The 19,738-nt window shown below is 34.0% G+C and overlaps 1 protein-coding gene across 2 annotated transcripts in view; it reads right to left on the bottom strand.

Annotated features, from left to right (window-relative positions):
• Positions 1–9,581: 9,581 nt before the first annotated feature.
• LOC121378367 (tetraspanin-5-like) overlaps positions 9,582–19,738 on the bottom strand; it is a 38,955-nt gene continuing 28,798 nt past the window's right edge. The window contains exons 7-9 of one of the 2 annotated variants that reach the window (XR_005958716.1): positions 18,881–18,997; positions 15,657–17,824; positions 9,582–15,616 (exon numbers count right to left, since the gene is read on the bottom strand). Coding sequence is in view for 1 of the 2 variants with exons in the window: in XM_041506504.1 (XP_041362438.1) it covers positions 17,753–17,824; positions 18,881–18,997 (189 nt within the window). In the remaining variant the exon portion in view is untranslated. Of the gene's footprint in view, positions 17,825–18,880; positions 18,998–19,738 lie in introns of both variants that reach the window. The other variant, XM_041506504.1, reaches the window with a different exon arrangement.

The raw sequence follows: 19,738 nt of genomic DNA, 5'->3' as shown, positions 1-19,738 counted from the left end.
GGTCGACAAAAGTCACTTTTTGCACCCTTGTTTTGGCTTTGTACACAATAAATATAGCATATCTTACCATAATTTCACTTGAAATTCATATTTTGTAAAAGGTACAATTTTTTAATCACTAGATTTTTTTTCAACACATTCAGGTGCATTAGTAATGCTCAAACAAAAAATTTCAATAGCAATTTTGTATTGGGATTTTTCCAAACGTCGTTTACCCAGTTTATGGTTATTTAAGAAGATGCAAAGTGACGTCATTGGAATACTGACATCATTCAAATTCAAAATTAGCTATATTATTACAATGCTTCACTTCCATAAAATAAAAACTGGTCTACTAACCTTGACCCCTGTAAAATTTCTATAACGCTGTTTATAGGTCGGTATTTTTTTTTTAAATTCGTAATTCTGGACAAAATATTAATTTTAAGTTTTAAAACATGAAAGAAATAAAAAGTGTCTTTTGTCAAATATATCATATCAAAAAATTACCATTGGATATGTTTTATTTATTGTGTACGAAGCCAAAACAAGGGTCCAAAAAGTGACTGTTGTTTACCTTAGTTGTTTTCCACAGCCGGAACATCACTTTCATTCATATACGGTTTCCATTCACGAGTTTGATTACACACATTATACGATCTACAAAATTTTTCGACTCACTTGTTACATCGGCCATATATATTTGATGCATTCATTTGTTTTAAAGAAGGACCCTCCTCGTCAGTGTGAACATTGTTAGTATACACGGACTGTGTGCCACATTTTGGTGGAGTGTAATCATCTGAAGCCGACGAGAAATGATATACTAGTATTTGGCAACAGAAATGTTTTGGTATAGTTTAAATTTCACCCAGAATTGATTTTTAAGTTTTTAAAACACTTTGATTTTTATACAAAGCTTAAAAATATACCTAGCTTGATATTTATATTGTATTATACTTTTCTCCACAGCTCTTTACACTGTGGTTTTACATAATTGTATAAATAATATTTTCATATACTTACCTTTCTGACATCCAATAGCCAATATGTATTTTTGAGCTAGGGTATTGTTAAACATTCATTCATTCATTCATTCACTTGTACATGAAACAGTATATTTTTATAAGCAGCAGCTTTAGTAGCACCACAATCGTATTATTTTATACTGTAATCATTTGGCTGTAAAAAGAATGCCATTATGCCATTATGTCACTTACATTACGTTATGTAAAGTTTGTTTTATTTAATGACGCCACTAGAGGACATTAATTTTTTATCTTATCATCATTCTGACACTGTTTTTTAGAGGAAACCTGCTGTTGCCACATAGGCTACTCTTTTATGACAGGCAGCAAGCAGGGGCGGATCCAGGAATTTTAGCAGGGGGGGGGGTGTCCAGTCTTGAGCCTTTGAAGCCCCCCCCCCGATAGGAAATTTTCATATTTGAAGATAGCTTTAGATGGATTTGAAGTATATTCCCGTTATCAAAATCCTGCTTGTTCAAACACCCAGGCCATGTCTGAAATGTCTCAGGATCGAACATAACTGTTTGTTTTCTTTATTCTTTTTAATGAAATTAATTTTGTGTCACAAGCAGGGGGGGTCCAGACCCCCTCAAACCCGAACCTAGTACCTACCAGCCTGTAGACTGATGGCCTAACCATGATGCCACCGATGCCGGTTACGTCATGTAATGCATGTAAGATTATATGAGGTAATTTTTATCTTAAAAACCAGTTAAAAGTGACAATGGGTAATAAACAGAATCACCAACTCGCTACGAATAGTCACATTTAACTGGTTTTTAATATAAAAATTACTCACTGTAGCTTGTTAGTTATTCTCTAGTTATTTCATTTCTAAATAACATTTTAATTGGATATTTAGTAATTCACAGTTCTAAAGTGGCCTTCATTTGTAATAATATGTCATCATGATTGGCACAAATGTAGTTTGACATCACACACTTAACTAAAGCTTATCAAAATGTTAAGCTCAGGTGAACAGGTCTTGCTGGCTTGTAGACAAATGACCCATTGACAGCAATAAGTATATTAACCGAGATAATACACCAAAATAACAAATGGGTTTATGACCTGGATATTATGGGAAAATTATTGGATAACTGACATATTAGTATCATGGTATACTGTGCTGTATTGTACTGCATTGTACTGTGTTTACTCCACAGCACTATCATGATATTTTAACATGAAAAGCAAAATATACTTGAATATTATTTTATCCCCCACCAAGTTAGATCGGACAACTTTTGTGCCAAATTTCTTCCATGTCATATTTGACATTTTTAAGCGGTTGGCTTATTTTTCTAATTTATTAAAACAAATTAGTGGTAATTTGATTTAAAAAAAAAAAAAATGTATCACCTTCAGTAGGGAAAACCCCCAACTTCATGGCAATTCATGTATAATTAAATATAGATTTAAGTGCATTAATTCTATGGGAAAAGTCCAAATTTAAAGACAACTGAAGTATTTCCAGATATATTAATGTAATTTTCTATCCAAAAGATAGCATATTAAAATCAACAATGAAACTTTACAACCGCACTATATTCTGACATATTTCATATGCTTAAATAGTTAAAAGTGCTAAAATATGAATTTCAATACAAAACATTTAATACAGTATGAAAGAAAAATTGTAATTCATTGAAACTGTGGGTTTTTTTCAATAGAAAGTGGTATGAAAATACATGTAGGACAAAAATATGGTGCAAATTCCGCAAATTCCAATTAAGTTGTGAAAAAAGCTATCTTCTCCAGGACTAATATGCTGGTATTCTAACCTACAGTCCATGAAATTGTAAGCTTTAGTTTTATTTAGTTAAGAAAAGAAGATAGCCATATTAAGTAACCAATTATATTATGTGACTGCAGAAGAAATAGGACATTGTATAATTTCTATGTGGACTCAATCCATGTCATGTTGTGATAACTCTAATGAATTGTAAAATAAATAAGTTAAAAATAGGTTACATGATGAGCTATATTTAATACATATAAATTTTATATTTTCAACAGCAAGAAAAACGGCATCCTTTGTAAATTGTAAATTTTCTGTAAATTTATTATGAATACTTTTAATTATGAATATCTTTTATGTATGTATGTATGTATGTATGTATGTATGTATGTATGTATGTATATATGTATGTTTGTTTGTTTGTTTGTTTATTTATTTATGTGAAATACTTATACATTTGCCATCTTGTCAAAATATATGTATAAATGTATTATGTACCTCATATGCCATGGTTTACGGCCTGAGAGTAAATAAAGTTCAGTTCAGTTAAATTCAATTCAAACAATGTATTATCATGGAATAATATTGACAGGATTTGTTTATTTATGGATTTATATAAATTTTTATCCATAATTAATATGGCATGAAAGAGAAAGTGCAATTCAGTGAAAATACAGTTTTCTAACCAAAATTGGCATATAAAAAGTTAGGAACATGAATCCTACTCCTCGTTCAGACATCCAAACTGTTTATATAGGAATATAGTTTCAAACATAGATTGTGGTATCAATATCAGAGAAAGAGTGGATTTTTTATAAACTTTTAATGCAATCAACTATGCATGATACACTTACATTTCCTGCATTGTATTGTCACCATCTGGTATGGCAACTTAATTATTCTTGCCCACTGGACTGAATTAGCCAGCTTTTGCACAGTGCTAGATAAATCTGTCTGGCCCTCCAGGACTAGACGATTTCTAAATACGGCCGACGTCATGTTTTTTTTTAGAATTCTGTTGAATTACTTAAATGATTCAACCAGATATTGTAAACTGACGGCGAGTGTGTTCTGTATTGTGACTGGTTAATTACATTATTTTTCCGGGATCAAATAGACAATAACACCCAGAAAGCTAATGACATCATTAAAGGTGACGTCATTAGCAATTGGAACAGGCGAAGTTGACAATTCAAGGGTCTACAGTTAGATTGTAGCCAGGGTTTTTTTTCTCAAGAAATACCAAATATACAATCAGTTCTGTAAAAAAATGATTCAGTTTACAATGGACATAACCATATTGAGTTTTTAGATTTGTGGGTGTTATGGTCTATTTGATGCCCACAAATGTTTCATTTTTGACCGAAGGCTAACAGATCAAATAGACAATAACACCCGCAAATCTAAGAACTCAATATGATTATCTCCTAAATAATGTATTTGGCTTGTGACCACTTTAATAATAGCAAAATGACCCATACTCTCACTTAAAGATGGGCAACGCATGTTTGAGCTATGGTGTGGTGTCATCACTGTGGTGTGCTGTGTTATGTTGTTACTATATATTTAGCATGGTTCTTACACTTAAGTTTAACTTAAAGATGGGCAACTCATGTTTGAGCTATGGTGTGGTGTCATCACTGTGGTGTGCTGTGTTATGTTGTTACTATATATTTAGCATGGTTCTTACACTTAAGTTTAACTTAAAGATGGGCAACTCATGTTTGAGCTATGGTGTGGTGTCATCACTGTGGTGTGCTGTGTTATGTTGTTACTATATATTTAGCATGGTTCTTACACTTAAGTTTAACTTAAAGGTGGGCAACTCAATGTTTGAGCTGTGCTGTGCTGCATGGTGTGATGTGGTCACAGTGGTGTGTTATGTTGTTACTATATATTTAGCATGGTTCTTACACTTAAGTTTAACTTAAAGATGGGCAACTCATGTTTGAGCTATGGTGTGGTGTCATCACTGTGGTGTGCTGTATTATGTTGTTACTATATATTTAGCATGGTTCTTACACTTAAGTTTAACTTAAAGGTGGGCAACTCAATGTTTGAGCTGTGCTGTGCTGCATGGTGTGATGTGGTCACTGTGGTGTGCTGTGTTATGTTGTTACTATATATTTAACACAGTTCTTACACTTATGTTTAACTTAAAGGTGGGCAACTCAGTGTTTGAGCTGTGCTGTGCTGCATGGTGTGATGTGGTCACTGTGGTGTGCTATGTTGTTACTATATATTTAGCATGGTTCTTACACTTAAGTTTAACTTACACTTAAGTTTACTTAAAGGTGGGCAACTCAATGTTTGAGCTGTGCTGTGCTGCATGGTGCGGTGGTCACTGTGGTGTGCTATGTTGTTACTATATATTTAGCATGGTTCTTACACTTAATTTTAACTTAAAGGTGGGCAACTCAATGTTTGAGCTGTGCTGTGCTGCATGGTGTGATGTGGTCACTGGTGTGCTGTGTTATGTTGTTACTATATATTTAGCATGGTTCTTACACTTAAGTTTAACTTAAAGGTGGGCAACTCAATGTTTGAGCTGTGCTGTGCTGCATGGTGTGATGTGGTCACTGTGGTGTGCTATGTTGTTACTATATATTTAACATGGTTCTTAAACTTAAGTTTAACTTAAAGGTAGGCAACTCAATGTTTGAGCTGTGCTGTGCTGCATGGTGTGATGTGGTCACTGTGGTGTGCTATGTTGTTACTATATATTTAACACAGTTCTTACACTTAAGTTTAACTTAAAGGTGGGCAACTCAATGTTTGAGCTGTGCTGTGCTGCATGGTGTGATGTGGTCACTGTGGTGTGCTATGTTATGTTGTTACTATATATTTAGCATGGTTCTTACACTTAAGTTTAACTTAAAGGTGGGCAACTCAATGTTTGAGCTGTGCTGTGCTGCATGGTGTGATGTGGTCACTGTGGTGTGCTATGTTGTTACTATATATTTAGCATGGTTCTTACACTTAAGTTTAACTTAAAGGTAGGCAACTCAATGTTTGAGCTGTGCTGTGCTGCATGGTGTGATGTGGTCACTGTGGTGTGCTATGTTGTTACTATATATTTAACACAGTTCTTACACTTAAGTTTAACTTAAAGGTGGGCAACTCAATGTTTGAGCTGTGCTGTGCTGCATGGTGTGATGTGGTCACTGTGGTATGCTATGTTATGTTGTTACTATATATTTAGCATGGTTCTTACACTTAAGTTTAACTTAAAGGTGGGCAACTCAATGTTTTAGCTGTGCTGTGCTGCATGGTGTGATGTGGTCACTGTGGTGTGCTATGTTGTTACTATATATTTAGCATGGCTCTTACACTTAAGTTTAACTTAAAGGTGGGCAACTCAATGTTTGAGCTGTGCTGTGCTGCATGGTGTGATGTGGTCACTGTGGTGTGCTATGTTGTTACTATATATTTAGCATGGTTCTTACACTTAAGTTTAACTTAAAGGTAGGCAACTCAATGTTTGAGCTGTGCTGTGCTGCATGGTGTGATGTGGTCACTGTGGTGTGCTATGTTGTTACTATATATTTAGCATGGTTCTTACACTTAAGTTTAACTTAAAGGTAGGCAACTCAATGTTTGAGCTGTGCTGTGCTGCATGGTGTGATGTGGTCACTGTGGTGTGCTATGTTACTATATATTTAACACAGTTCTTACACTTAAGTTTAACTTAAAGGTGGGCAACTCAATGTTTGAGCTGTGCTGTGCTGCGTGGTGTGATGTGGTCACTGTGGTGTGCTATGTTGTTACTATATATTTAGCATGGTTCTTACACTTAAGTTTAACTTAAAGGTGGGCAACTCAATGTTTGAGCTGTGCTGTGCTGCATGGTGTGATGTGGTCACTGTGGTGTGCTATGTTATGTTGTTACTATATATTTAGCATGGTTCTTACACTTAAGTTTAACTTAAAGGTGGGCAACTCAATGTTTGAGCTGTGCTGTGCTGCATGGTGTGATGTGGTCACTGTGGTGTGCTATGTTGTTACTATATATTTAGCATGGTTCTTACACTTAAGTTTAACTTAAAGGTGGGCAACTCAATGTTTGAGCTGTGCTGTGCTGCATGGTGTGATGTGGTCACTGTGGTGTGCTATGTTGTTACTATATATTTAGCATGGTTCTTACACTTAAGTTTAACTTAAAGGTAGGCAACTCAATGTTTGAGCTGTGCTGTGCTGCATGGTGTGATGTGGTCACTGTGGTGTGCTATGTTACTATATATTTAACACAGTTCTTACACTGCATGGTGTGATGTGGTCACTGTAAGTTTAACTTAAAGGTGGGCAACTCAATGTTTGAGCTGTGCTGTGCTGCGTGGTGTGATGTGGTCACTGTGGTGTGCTATGTTATGTTGTTACTATATATTTAGCATGGTTCTTACACTTAAGTTTAACTTAAAGGTAGGCAACTCAATGTTTGAGCAGTGCTGTGCTGCATGGTGTGATGTGGTCACTGTGGTGTGCTATGTTATGTTGTTACTATATATTTAGCATGGTTCTTACACTTAATTTTAACTTAAAGGTGGGCAACTCAATGTTTGAGCTGTGCTGTGCTGCATGGTGTGATGTGGTCACTGTGGTGTGCTATGTTGTTACTATATACTACTCAAAAGAATTATTTTCTGAATGTCAATTATATTAGCTAGACCATAATGTCACGCATGGTATTGTTCCATTTTGATGAAAGTGGGTCTAAGCAACCCATAAATGAATTAAAATCCACTGTCATTGACACTGTCGACTAGTTCTAATGGCGAAAACATGCTTACATTTGCACGTAAATTAGGACGAAAGCGAAAGGTCTGCTAAGTGCCCATAACTTGCTTTTTCACAAAGCGCTTCATTTGTGTATTCCATGTTCCCAATGCTGAATTTCCGTATAATTGGAGCTTGCGTTCGTGTACGGTGCACACTCCAAATTCGACAATGGTACGACTTCAACTGACTATTGAAGATCGAGGAAGGGCTATTGCTTGGCTTCAGGATGGCAATACACTAAGAAATGTTGCTCTGAGACTTGGTGTCAGTCAGAATGTCGTTGGCCGACTGTGGCAACGGTACCAAGCAACGAATTCTGTTCGAAATCGTCCACGTTCGGGAAGACCCCGAAGCACTACAAATAGAGAGGACCGCTACATTACCAATATGGCTCTACGTCAACGCACAACCACTGCACACCGATTAAGTGACAATCTGCGGACTGCGACTGGAACTCGAGTGTCTGATCAAACCATACGCAATTGTCTGAGAGCCAATAATCTACGCTGCCGTCGCCAGGCTGTTCGACCACCACTCCTACCACGTCACAGAACGGCCAGACGTCACTGGTGCACATTTCATCTGCGGTGGCAACGTGTTCAGTGGGGTCGAGTGATGTTCACTAATGAGTCCAGGTTTAGTCTCCAGTTCAACGACGGTCGGGTTCGTGTCTACAGACGTCCTGGGGAGCGCTTCGCTGACGTTAACATTAGACAACGTCACCGGTTCGGTGGTGGCAGCGTCATGGTGTGGGGCGGCATCTCTATCCATCACAGGACCCCCCTCTATGTGGTGGATGGCAATCTGAATGGAATCTGCTATCTGAATGAGATTATCCGGCCGTTGGTTCTCCCAGGCCTTCAGCAGATTGGCGGCGGGGCAGTTCTGCAGGATGACAATGCCAGACCCCACCGCACCAGGGTGGTAACGGACTTTCTCAGACAACAAGGTATCGCCAGGATGGATTGGCCAGCATATTCGCCTGACTTGGCCCCAATAGAGCACGCCTGGGACGAATTAGGCAGGAGAGTTCGGGATAACCATGCCCCTCCGGCCAACCTTCATGATCTGGGTCAACTTCTTATGGCAGAGTGGCAGGCCATTCCCCAAGAGTTCTTCAGACGTCTGATCAACAGCATGAGGCAACGATGTGTAGAGTGTATTCGCGCCAGGGGTGGATTCACACACTATTAAACGAATGTTCTAATGTGTAAAATCCATGTTTGACAACCTTCAACTTTGACAGCATGTCATGTGACTTTCTTGTATACAGTGACGTTTATTTGTGTGTTTTTTTAAATATGGAACAATAAATAAAAAAATTGGTGTAGTTTACATCATCAATCTAATACACTCTGAAACTTATTTGGTTATAAATTTTTGACACTTTAATTCTTTTGAGTAGTATATTTAGCATGGTTCTTACACTTACCGGTAAGTTTAACTTAAAGGTGGGCAACTCAATGTTTGAGCTGTGCTGTGCTGCATGGTGTGATGTGGTCACTGTGGTGTGCTGTGTTATGTTGTTACTATATATTTAGCATGGTTCTTACACTTAAGTTTAACTTAAAGGTGGGCAACTTAATGTTTGAGCTGTGCTGTATGGTGTGATGTGTTATGTTGTTACTATATATTTAACACAGTTCTTACACTTAAGTTTAACTTAAAGGTGGGCAACTCAATGTTTGAGCTGTGCTGTGCTGCATGGTGCAGTGTGGTCACTGTGGTGTGGTGTATTATGTTGTTACTATATATTTAACACAGTTCTTACACTTAAGTTTCACTTAAAAGACCATAAAAAATTTCCAAGACATTTTTTACATTGTGCAATTTTTCCTGAACAGATAACATGCAGTAAATGGGTTTTACAACTGAATGTGCAACTCCATCATTGGTCATCCATACATATTTCATTTCCATGTGTAACATCTAGTTAGGGTATTTCCTGATATTTTACTGTTCTATCATGGGATACCTATTTACACTGCTTTTAATATGATTATAGCTATAAATAAATACAATTATTCTCAATAAAACAAAACACAAAAAGGTTTGAAGATTTTTTATAAAGATGATACATTTATTGCCATTTACAACTGCTGAACTGGTAATAAAATCTAATGACTAAACAGAAGAAAGTAAAATGCTTAATACCCATATAATATATAAACATTTATACTTGACAATATATGTGCAACATGACTATGTTCAGGGTGACATGGTTGGTTTACATCACAGGTACAGAGAGATCTCTGTCGTCAGTACTTGTGTTATTACAATAAAAACATGCATCACAGTTACCTCACCAAATCACTTCCAAATATCAACATTTATTTTAAATGTAGGTTGTAGCATTTATATCATCTGTATATAATGGTAACAAAAACATTTACAGAATAAGCATAATTTTTTTAATTTAATGTATATTAAAAATGTTAAAATTTATCTAAATACATTCAATTTGTTTTAATTGTGTCTGGTTTTTTTAAATTATAAATTGAAATTAACAAAACCGTTTACAGTGGATTCAGATGGGATTTATGAAATGGGCAAGTATACTTGAGGTATATAGAAAACATTGGATTTCACTTGTTCTTTTTTTTTTTGACAGAGTGTCGGTCAAAAGTCAATTCTAAAGGTTCCCAAAACCTGCAAAATATTAATCTACGAGAGTACGGATAAACACATCCCTTTATGCAACAAATTTAATACACTGGATGGGATTGTGCCAGGTTACATAAAAATTGTAATTACAGTCAGACCTCGTTACAACGACCATGTTTGTCCCTGGGTCTCTTTGTCGTTATATCGAAATTGCCGGTGTATCAAATTGTAATGAGTTATCTCCATTGCCAAAATAACGTAACAAAAAATACTAATTAATGTTAACTGATGACTGAATAGCATTTAAATAATTAATGCATTGCGATTATTATCAAAACACAAATGCAGGTACATATATTAAATGTGTTTTAAAAAACATCATTAAATATATTAAACAAGGCACATTCATCTTCAGTCCAATCAAGACATCTACGATTGGTACCTGTTTCGTTTACAAAATATCATGAAAAGAGAAGATTTTATTGTTCGAAGTTAATCCTTTAATTGGTTAACAAAAGGCTGATTTGCAAAAGCAAAACATGTCTACAGATTTCAGACATCGGTAGCTCGAACAGCATGTGACACAGTCGGCTCACTACGAGATCAAGGATTCTAAGTGGGTATGTGTGTACTGCCAACATGCTACGGTATCTGTGATTATGTAATGTCATTGTAAAAGGTGTTTTCAGATGTTGGATGCATGTTTGTTCCTAATTTGCTCTGTCGGTGTTGGAAGGTGTGAATTCCGGTGTAATGAACAGAATAACACTGATGTACGTTTGTTCCTGACAATTTGTGGTCGGATGGTGTAAGTGTCGTAGTAACGACGGTTATTGTAATGAGGTCTACCTGTGTAATGAGGTCTAACTGTATACAGATGCCGATTTTAATAGAATCCACTTTACCTTTTTTAAAAAACAAAACAAATATAATTCTTTATCCAAAGCCCATTTTATACTTCACTCTTAATATTATTGAAAAAAAGAAATGTGAATATATCTCTATCATCTTGTATGATAATTACTAATATCCAAGTTCGATGCCTTCAATTTGAAAATGACACTGACTTATTTCAAATCAAAGCAGTCAAATTTAAATTCACTTCAGTTTGAAAATAACACTTCGACCTATTTTAAATCAAAGCAGTCAAATTTAAATTCACTTCAGTTTGAAAATAACACTTCGACCTATTTTAAATCAAAGCAGTCAAATTTAAATTCACTTCAGTTTGAAAATAACACTTCGACCTATTTTAAATCAAAGCAGTCAAATTTAAATTCACTTCAGTTTGAAAATAACACTTTGACCTTTTCCAAATCAAAGCAGTCAAATTTAAATTCACTTCAGTTTGAAAATAACACTTTGACCTTTTCCAAATCAAAGCAGTCAAATTTAAATTCACTTCAGTTTGAAAATAACACTTCGACCTATTTTAAATCAAAGCAGTCAAATTTAAATTCACTTCAGTTTGAAAATAACACTTCGACCTATTTCAAATCAAAGCAGTCAAATTTAAATTCACTTCAGTTTGAAAATAACACTTCGACCTATTTTAAATCAAAGCAGTCAAATTTAAATTCAATAAAAATAAAAATATATACAGCCTGAAGTCTGATCACATTGCAAAGAATTATTTACAACAATGTAATGTTAATCAGGATGAGTCATTACGATGACACCAGATCCAGTGACCAGATACATTGTCAGTTAAAAATTAAAATAAACTAATCAGACTGAGTCCATGGTTACTGACTAACCATATACCATGTTCTTGACAATTTGAACATCAAATCTGAACAAGACCAAAGGCGGTAATAAATATTGTTGAATATAACAGTTAATGCTTCAGAAATAATTTACAGAACAAATCAAAAGGATTGCACATTTGAGTACAGAGAGGACATTGAATAATTTACTGAATGATGATAGTAAATATTTATATACTTACGTGCATCTTAATATACATATATATATTTTAAATAATATTTACTTCCAATGTTAGGAATGGAATTGGCAAACAAGCACATGCTTATAACACCTATCCCTTGTAATCATAATGCACATTTGTTACGCTAAAGGTGACAGCTTAATATTTCAAATGAACAAATACATGCAATATAAAATGTTTACAAAAGATTTTTGATAAAATGCCTAAGCTTAAAATATATAAAATAATAGTGAATAACAGGGACATAGTTCAACATACAGAAATTACTTAATTTTGAGTTTACACAAAATGTTAACCAAAACTAAATCTGAAATATCCTACAATAAAATATTAGCAGAAAAGTTTAAAAACTACTTTTTTAATTTCTCCAGGAATTAAAGATTCTATATTTGGTGTACACAGAAAACAAAACAAAAAACAAAACAAAACAAACATCCTCCCAAATGTCAATATAAACATTATCGGATACCAATGATAACTTGATAAAAAAACATTTTCTTTGGATAAATGTAAAGCTTTGTATAGGAGCTTCAAAGCTAGATTCTAAAATTTTAAAATATAGCAGTCTGATTCAGTGAAAAAAAAAGCTGCTGACATCAACAAATTAATCGCCTTCATTCATCCAGTGATACATGTACTATTGATGTAGTACAATTTGGTAAACTGAGAAGCAACATAAATTAACAAAAAGTTTTAAAAAACAAAACAAATTTGTAATGTATATACAGGTAAAAATAAATCTACTACCTATCACAATTGACATTTATTTAGTCACACAAATTAGCACTAAGAAAAGAAAGAAAAAAAGGATGTTAAATTTTTTATTTCACATACCGTATAAAAGATTTGCGATTTCAACAAATATGTAATGAAAATTCAGGCCATTTGTATACATGGAGACCACTCCTTCCTTTGAACTTATGTAATACTCATCAATCCATTCCTTTCACGGTCACCAAGACATAATTCGAATAAGATTATTTGGTTTCTTGTTAATATTTTTGATTTGTTTGCTGGATAGTAATAAATACTTCATTCAAAAAGCATCTGTACTAGAAAAATTGGCCATTACTGCCGGTAATTCATTTATGAATAACAAGACTTCTTTGGAATTAAATGTCTTACCTACCATAAACGTTTTTGGACCACTGTGATGAACATATACAGGTGCAACTATAAACCAAGTTTCACTAATCTAGGACTTATAGTTTGAGAGAACTGGATCTGTATGTAAAACTTTAATACAAAAGTTGCTGCTGTTGTTGCTGTCAAGGAAGTAATACCCATATCTCACCTATTTACTTTATTAAGGCAAAACAAAAATGACATATGGTTTTGAAAGCATTTACTTAAGTCTTGACAAACATACCTTTCTATCTCCATGAACATTTTGTGATCCCCCATACATACTTAAAAGTGTTATGTACTTGAAACATATTCCTGTTTTGAAAAAATGCCAACCAGTTTAAGGAAAAGAAAAAACTGTAATGAGAAAACATCAACTCAAAAGAGCAAGACAATGGTATATCTGGCATAATCTAAAATGAGACTTGTAAGTGTTTTCTTTTTCATTCTTACCTACCCTCCAGATTTGTAAAAAAAAAAAAATCCAATAAAATAAACATTAAACTTTCATCAAGTTTGCTTCTTACACAAAACAACAAACCTTTTAACTGTATGATAAAATTATAATTGTAAACACTTGCCAAATTAATCAAGTAAGTTGTTATAACGGGAAATTTTTTTTATAATAAAGATGAGAATAACTGCTTGTATTATGAAATTTGATGATTATTATAGTTTTGCATTAACAGGAACCAATTTTAAGAACACTAACAACAATCAGGAACATGATGCATTCTAATCATTTTTGCTTAGGTCCGCTTTATCCTGTGAAGGTAAGTTTGGAGACCTCCATAATATTTGCCAAGCAATTCTCCTCTTATCCTGAAGAGCATAAAGTTGATATTGCCTCATCACTGACCCAATATTGTTTTTATCTCGCATGACAAATCTTGATCAATCTTCATGTAATTAGTCGTCTTTTTTGGTAAGATGTTAATATTTGTACAATATCCAATGTGTCAATTCAAAAAGTAGTTTTTAAATACATGTATGTAAGTTTTGTTAGGTTTACTACAACACTAAAACTTTATTTTCATATATTATCTCACAATTATTGATGTAAAAAATATGCAATTGAAAATCAAATCAAAAGTAACGAGTGAAAGGCATCCAGATATGACTGTGCATATATTTACAAATGTTTCATAGAAAGTAAATTCATATCTATAATAAAAAATGATATAACTGATAATATAAAGAAAACATGCTTGTAAGTTTGTACAATTGTTGACAGGTAAATGGATTATCACAATATTCAAAACATATCAAACATTGTTACAACACTCTTTTTTTTATGAAAATAGATTTCAATAATTATGTATTACTACTTATACTTACATGTAATGTAGATAACTGATTTTATATTTGATTTTTGTAGTGGAAACAAGGAAATAATCTCAACTCCTATTTTAAAACTGAGCAACATATATCAACATCTTTATCAATATAATGTGAAAATGGCAAATGGTTTGAAATTGGCCAAACACTCACAAGAGGTATTCATTTCTAATCTTGTTATTTCTATAAGCAGTACACTGATTTCTGCCTAAATTGTATGACCTTCAAAAAGTTATTCTAAAAATAGTTTACATGTTCTAAGACAAATTTCTTTTCCAAAATGACGGGGGTTTATAAAAAAAAAAAAAATGGGGGGTGGGGGGTGGGGTGGGGTGGGGGGTGGGGGTTTAATGGACAAAACATCCACAAATGTTTTCCAGCATCTTTATTATCTCCCTTGAGAAAAATAAACGTAAAACTAATTGTTCACATAAACCTATTTTGATCGACAACAAATAGGCATTTCAAACCGTCCTTCGACATGTGGTTAGTCATTCCAGACTGACATAAATACATTAACAGGGTGACACTGACGTCTTGACATTTTCCTGTGGCCCAGTAGATATACAAAAATAAGATGGTGTCCAAAATGTATATAAATAAGTAACATGATATTGGTCGGAAAATTATGGTGCCTACAATGTGCATTGCTCAATGATTGTGAAAAATGTTATGTTACTATAGATACCTGAGCAATATGTACTATTCCATTAACTGTAGAAACATGAGCAACATGTTATTTTGATAAATGAAGACATATGAGCAGCATGCTGGTATTAAGGTATCTAATAAAATGTAGATAAATGAGCGACATGTTTAGTGTCTCCACAGTCTAGTTATTTGAACACAAATATGCAAGTAAAATGAATGTTTAAGTAACATACAATTGCTCACACATGTTTAATATAGATAAGAACGCTATTATACCAGAAATCTCAGATGAGCAGAGAGATAATTTTGTCATGCTCATATACCATGAAAGTTTCGAGCATGTCTGTCCCGGGTCCTGCCTCTGTATAGCCAGGGGCTTGACTCAGGACAGAAATGATTTTCTGGGTCAATTTTGAATATTACGGCCTAAATAATAAAAATGGATTTTAATAAATTTTCAAAGCACATTTCCAAAATAATAAAATAACTAATTTTTTTAACAATTTGGTCGCAATTTATGAACGGGCATTCTAAATTAAAATATTAAAATTAATATTATTTTAAAATTTATTTAAGCCCTTGCAAGGAAGAGTGGATTGGTGGGAAAGGTTGGGCCATTGTCCCAGGAAGTTAATTAGTGGTTGGGATATGGAGGGGCATCCATCTCAGATGAATGTAATTTAATTTATAATTTAGTAAATGAATTAGTAATCGTCAATTCACAAGTAATTTGCACGAATGCACCTTTATGGTTATTAGAGATGAACTTAAAGCTAAAATAATTAAGTACCATTATCTCGTCTTATTATAAGCCAAGAGAAACATGAGCACAAATGACTTTGTACTTGTGAAATGGCGATTATGTTTAAGACCACTTCATCCTCTACAAATACAATAATATAAAATCAATAAGAAATGAAAGCCACAGATGTAAGAATAATATTTGTGTTAATGAGACTATGAAAATAATTCTATAAATACACCATTGCCGTATTTACGCCTGATCTAATTATTATTTGGTAATAAGATATGAGCACAGTTCGTATAAGTATGTCTGCTAAATAAATACATGGATTCACTAATTTAACAAGTAAAAAACACCACTCTCCTTACTTATATCTTAGACTAGTAGATCCCTACAATAGCCTGCAGCGTTACATCATAATTAAAATGTAAATAATTGTAATTTATTCATTATTTAATGGACATTTTCATGCAGTTTGAGAATAAATAGGAGTGGAGGTGACACATATGTAGCTCACAGAATTAAGGTCAAACTTGTACTATAACAGATATTTTTTACACACCTGTTGGTGAGAATATATGTTATTTATGATAACACACACCAATACCACAAAAATGTGTATTATCAATCTAAAGAAAAACACTAGCTACTCCTTGGTGATGATGACCAGGCCACCACAGCTATACCATCTAATGAAAGAGATATAATAGAAATTGTTATCTTTGTGATTAATAAGTTAACCTGAAACCGATTACTTTGGATGCAAAAGCGCAAGCACCATACATGCAAATGGTTGGAGAAGACATATAAATTTATTTTAACCTGGTTTTTGAGCATATGCAAGAATAGAACACTACATTCATGTCTGTTAGATATTATTTATCTCACAGCACATTGTTCAAAAATGTATCAACACACTTCCTCTCATTAGATGTTTTAAAATATGTTGCAAGATAAATGATATCCAACAGCCACCCATGTCGTATTCTCTATGTGGTACAATAGCATGCTGGTGTTTAACCGCATGCACACAAGTTTTATCTTGTCCATGTTTAAGAATTAAGCCTGGCACACACTTCCCGACAAAACCATCATTTCAGCCATACTGACATCTCTGAACTCATTACTTGGTAGGTGTCTGCTGAGCAAAGATGCTACTGTTACATATAGTCTGTAATTTTGTCTGTAATCAGAACCTTCGTAATGCCAACAAGATCATCACATTGGCTGGTGTGTGTTGACTCACATTTTCACACTACAGCCAACTCGACTGTCTAGTCAGTGTTACAGTGTTAATCGGAAAGTGTGTCCTAGGTATTACACAAAATTGTGCTCACCACTCTTCACAAATTCGGCTCTACTGGTTTGCATAGAAACAAAACATAGACAATGGTGGGAAATAAAACAACGAAGTAAGCACTTACTTTTCGTAACTAGTGGGGCTAATATAACCCCTGCTTGCCAGTAACAGGTGGGATTGCAATGCAAGTGTTAAAAACAAATATCACTTGCAGTATTTCTTTCCTAAATCTCATTATATCTGTGAAACATGAAAAAGAAATCTACAGTACTGTTAACATTTGTTTAGTTTTTGCACAATTTGTAACTGTAAAACAAAAGTGTAATATGATTGGTCCCTAGTGTGAACTGTCTTCTGAAGTGATGATTAAAACATCAGTATTAGTCTTGCCACACTATAATTAAAGAGTAAGTTTGATGGTCTGTAAAATATCACCATTATTGTTCAGTGAAACTGGACGAAATCAGACAGCAGTAGTTCTCTGCAAGGGAGACAACTCGTGTCTCCCGGCCACTAGTCAATAGTGCCACTTGGCACGCTGTGCTTGTATATCACTTCGTAAGTTCTGAGCAAAGCATATTCCCAAAATCTGAAAACAACAATACAAAAATAAACTGGTTTTATTTCACTTAAAACTGTTTTTCTTGCATTACAAATAAGTTTCAAATAACTAATAGAATATTTTCAAAATCAGATATTGGTAGCAATATTTTTTGTTTTAAATGTTAAAAATAAAAGTATGTATTGTTAAGTAACCTTTAGTAAGTTCTGAGAAAATCAAAATTGAAAATAATAACCTATGATTTATTATACTGTTATGAAAGGGCCAAAAATTCCCTTACTGCTAACATACTGTATCATCAATACACCAGTGTTAACCAGAATTCAGCAGAATTAAAAAAAGTAGTTTGTTTTATTTAATGACGTCACTAGAACACATTGATTTTTTATCTTATCATCGGCTATTGGACGTCAGACATATGGTAATTTTGACACTGTTTTTTAGAGGAAACCCGCTGTCACTACATAGGCTATTCTTTTATGACAGGCAGCAAGGGATCTTTTATTTGCACTTCACACAGGCAGGATAGCACAAACCATGGCCTTTGTTGAACCAGTTATGGATCACTGGTCGGTGCAAGTGGTTTACACCTACCCATTGAGCCTTGCGGAGCACTTACTCAGGGTTTGGAGTTGGTATCTGGATTAAAAATCCCATGCCTTGACTGGGGTCCAAACCCAGTACCTACCAGCCTGTAGACCGATGGCCTAACCACGACACCACCGAGGCCAGTTCAGCAGAATTAAATGCACACACATATAAGATATATATTTGAAAAAACCCCATGCAGAGATACAATTATAAATCAAGTTTTACTGATTTAGGACTTATAGTTTGTCAAAAATGGACCTAAATGTGAAAACTTAACATTATAAGCCATTATGATCTGTTTACAACTGAATCCAAAAATTTACAAATTTCTTGTTGGCCAAAATAAAAGTTGTCTGTCATATTAAAAAAAATCAATAAAAAAAATTCAAAAAAAATCATTGTAAACTTATAAAGAAAAATGCTACATGTCTACTTGGGTCATAATAATAATATCCAATAATATGAATTAGTTTAAAAGCAAGCATGCCGTACCTGCAATAAAGCTACACCAACAGCCACACCTGCCACAGGAATAAGATTGGTTTCTAACCACTTTTCCCCAGCAGGCATACAGCCAATCACTTTAATCTTTGTAGTGCGGTCTATTTCCTGTTGGCAACACAAAACAAACACAACTGTATTAATAAATATTAAATCAAAATGTTTCTATTAGTCGAAGTAAACTTAAGTGTCCTCATATACATGTACACAAGCATATTATTATGTTTACTATGAACAAAACAGAATATTATTACCAGAAAAAATAATAACACCTCCTAACTGTTCCAGTTACAAATCTTAATATGGTAACACAGCTCTGCTTGAACATGTATTATACTAAAAACTTTCTTTTTCCTTTGAGTAAAACTTACTTCGTTCAACATTAAATATAGGTGTCATCGTTATCTACGGCAAGATTAGCATAACATAAACAGATACAACTCAGGACAATTTTTTCCCTACAATTGAACAACTATTCAGGCCTGTAGGAATTGGGAGGGGGGGGGGGGGGGGGGGGACTTGTGAATTTTTTTTCTTTACATTAATGTTTGCCATTGTAACCAAAATCTGATATAGAGTTTGTACCCAATCTGTCAGTGCACCCCCCCCCCCCTCCCAAAGTTGTTCCTACGGGCCTGCTATTTGGAAAATGTATTTAAAAAAAATTCAAATTACTTCATCTTATAGCAAACAAGCCATGAATTTTAAGCCAACACAATTTATTGGCTTTATAGAAACACTTCCATGATAGTGTGGATGCTTGCTAATTAATATTTTTTCCCATACTACTTTGCAGACAATGATGGATCAGAAAATACTGAAACTACTCATTATTTAAAATGTCAACTA

This window comes from Gigantopelta aegis, chromosome 8, assembly GCF_016097555.1.
Source record: "Gigantopelta aegis isolate Gae_Host chromosome 8, Gae_host_genome, whole genome shotgun sequence".
Taxonomy (NCBI): Eukaryota; Metazoa; Mollusca; class Gastropoda; order Neomphalida; family Peltospiridae; genus Gigantopelta; species Gigantopelta aegis.
This window is presented reverse-complemented; position numbering and strand designations above follow the sequence as displayed.